The sequence below is a fragment of the Myxine glutinosa genome, chromosome 2 (genome assembly GCF_964187855.1).
Source record: "Myxine glutinosa chromosome 2, kmMyxGlut1.1, whole genome shotgun sequence".
In the NCBI taxonomy this organism is placed as follows: Eukaryota; Metazoa; Chordata; class Myxini; order Myxiniformes; family Myxinidae; genus Myxine; species Myxine glutinosa.
Window position 1 is genome coordinate 87,265,423 of NC_136262.1, and position 3,042 is coordinate 87,268,464.

Consider the following 3,042-nt stretch of genomic DNA (forward strand, 5'->3'; position numbering starts at 1 on the left):
CCACAGGTGCGTCCAGGTCACCATTCCACTTGATACATGCAGATGTCAACAATCAATTGCATTCGCCATCGGTTTCCGTCACTTCATTTCATCAGGACTTTTGTACCATCAGAGTTATGATGAACAGATGGCTTTGTACAAATCCCAAATTGAAGTAGTTCCCACAGTCTCGACTTTTTCAGCACCACGAAGACCAGCGATCAGGCAATGGAAAACGACCGCACACTTCACTTCAGGCCAGACGTAGTTTATCAGCACCAAATGGCTGCTTTGTTGAATGGGCCCATCTCCAAATCAATAAATTTCAGTTTCTTCTCGTATTCAAATTCGTTCTGAGAATCACCGTTTACAGGCTGGCTATATCTGTTGGTTACCTTTAAATTTAGCCACACCTTGATACAAAAACGTGCACCTATTTACCATGCTTCGACCCTGATGAGATGACCTTGCCCACAATATGGCTATGATGTAAGATTTGGGGATATGGTGACGTCACGCTATGTGATCTATAGGCGTGGGTCTTGTACAGTGTGTCCTCTTGTTTTCATTCGACCCCCCAACCCCAAAAAACTGCAATCATACATTTTTTAAATCGCCCCATAACCCCTTATGATGTGAAGGTTGGTATCTTGTCTGTGATGTACCTCCTCGCCTTCAATATGCCCTTTCACAATGCCACCCTCATAACCCACATACCCAACCACTCCATCCCTAACAACCCACACACCCAACCAACCACTCCATCCCAAACAACCCACATACCCAACCACTCCATCCCTAACAACCCACATCCACAACCACTCCATCCCTAACAACCCACATACCCAACCACTCCATCCCGAACAACCCACATACCCAACCACTCCATCCCAAACAACCCACATACCCAACCAACCACTCCATCCCAAACAACCCACATACCCAACCAACCACTCCATCCCTAACAACCCACATCCGCAACCACTCCATCCCTAACAACCCACATCCGCAACCACTCCATCCCTAACAACCCACATCCGCAACCACTCCATCCCTAACAACCCACATACCCAACCACTCCATCCCTTACAACCCACATACCCAACCACTCCATCCCTAACAACCCACATACCCAACCACTCCATCCCTTACAACCCACATACCCAACCACTCCATCCCTAACAACCCACATACCCAACCACTCCATCCCTAACAACCCACATCCGCAACCACTCCATCCCTAACAACCCACATACCCAACCACTCCATCCCTTACAACCCACATACCCAACCACTCCATCCCTAACAACCCACATCCGCAACCACTCCATCCCTAGCAACCCACATACCCAACCACTCCATCCCTAGCAACCCACATACCCAACCACTCCATCCCTAACAACTCACATACCCAACCACTCCATCCCTAACAACACGTTAGAGACGAGAGGACCGAGCACAGGTGAGATCGGTTGGGTGGCATTAACAGTGTAACCAAGACAACCCGCCGAGGTCTCGCTAAACTGGACCATGAAGAAAGGGGGCGGTCGGGTTGAATTCGAGAGGGGGTTGCGCAGAATACCCTTTACCTTTATCAATACCTCCCTCCCTCGTACCAGACGCAACTCACTTGAGCAGGGCGAGGAAGGCCGCAGGCTCGACATCAGGTAGTTCGATCTCAGAGGACGTGGTCGCCATACCGCCGTTGAACATCGCGTCGAACACGGCACTGCCCACGGCGAGCACGAACTTGTGCGCCGGGATGCGCTGCGTCTGCACACCCTTCCCCACCAGAAAGTGCACATCGCTCAGGACCTCGTTGTTAAACATGAAGGCGAAGCGTTCCTTCACCGTGGTCTTGGTCGCCTGCCAGTTGTACATGGGCTCTCGAAGGAGGGCACCAGGCGCCGCATCCGTACCTCCAGCCGCCGCCGCCACGGCCGCTGCGGCAGCGGCGGCGGCGGCAGCAGCAGCGGTAGCCGCTGCACCTCCCGCCGCCATGACGGCCTTGCAGCGCCTCCCTGGCGGCTGAGACGATCTGGACCAGAAACTCCTCCCCCCCAGCCCCAGGAGCCCAAGACCGGTTCTGTCGCGCGCGCTCTCTCTCGCTTCACCTCAAACCGAGATCCCGTCGCAGCTTTGTTCCAATGTCTCCTCACTATTCCATTTCAATAGTGGTGTTTGTCGAGGATTTTCACTCCCGAAATAAAATATCACTCGTGTTCTTAAAATATAAAGTGTAGCGGAAAAATATAATCCGATTTACCCACTCACCGCTCAAAAATAGAACCCATTAAATACTCATCCAGACTTATTGCTCTTTCCTTTTTGATTCATCGTCCCGTGAGCAATATTTATGATTGTAACTTACTTTACTAGATATTCAGCATTATTGTTATTATTACACAAAATTTGCATTTACATCTGTGAAATCATTCCTTTGTCGTGCTTTTCTCACAGCGCAAGTTCCAAGCTCCCTCTGCTGGCAAACTTCACAGATGTTTCCTGGAAGCAAACGCCAAAACTTCCTATTCGTAGATCTACATGCATCTAAATATTCGACAAACATTTATTAACATTAATTCGGTGGATGGACATGCATCTATATATTTCACAAGCATTTAATATCATTTATTGGGTAGATCTACATGCATCTATATATTTCACAAGCATTTAATATCATTTATTGGGTAGATCTACATGCATCTATATATTTCACAAGCATTTAATATCATTTATTGGGTAGATATACTTGCATCTATATATTTCACAAGCATTTATTATCATTTATTGGGTAGATCTGCATGAATCTAAATATTCCACAAACATTTAATATCATTAATTCGATAGATCTACATGCATGTACATATTCCAAAATCATTTAATATCATTTATTGGGTAGATCTGTCTTCTGTCTTTCTGTCTTCTACCGACTCCTCTCCGGCCTTGCTCCCCCAGCTCTCTCTGTGCTCTGTCCCCCCAATATTCCTTCAGGTCGCACAAGATGTGCCTGCAACCCTCTTATGGTTAAACTGCCAAAGTCTAGGCTCTCTGCTCACCTTC

At 47.9% G+C, this 3,042-nt stretch overlaps 1 protein-coding gene across 3 annotated transcripts in view; it reads right to left on the bottom strand.

The window, feature by feature from the left end:
- The window catches only part of LOC137421631 (BTB/POZ domain-containing protein 2), a 93,271-nt gene extending 91,048 nt beyond the window's left edge, over positions 1–2,223 (bottom strand). Inside the window, exon 1 of one of the 3 annotated variants that reach the window (XM_068107874.2) lies at positions 1,610–2,223. In XM_068107874.2, the coding sequence (XP_067963975.1) occupies positions 1,610–1,980 (371 nt within the window). In that variant the 5' untranslated portion in view covers positions 1,981–2,223. The remainder of the gene's footprint in view (positions 1–1,609) is intronic. The other 2 variants (XM_068107875.2, XM_078771195.1) reach the window with 2 other exon arrangements.
- Between the last annotated feature and the right edge of the window lie 819 nt (positions 2,224–3,042).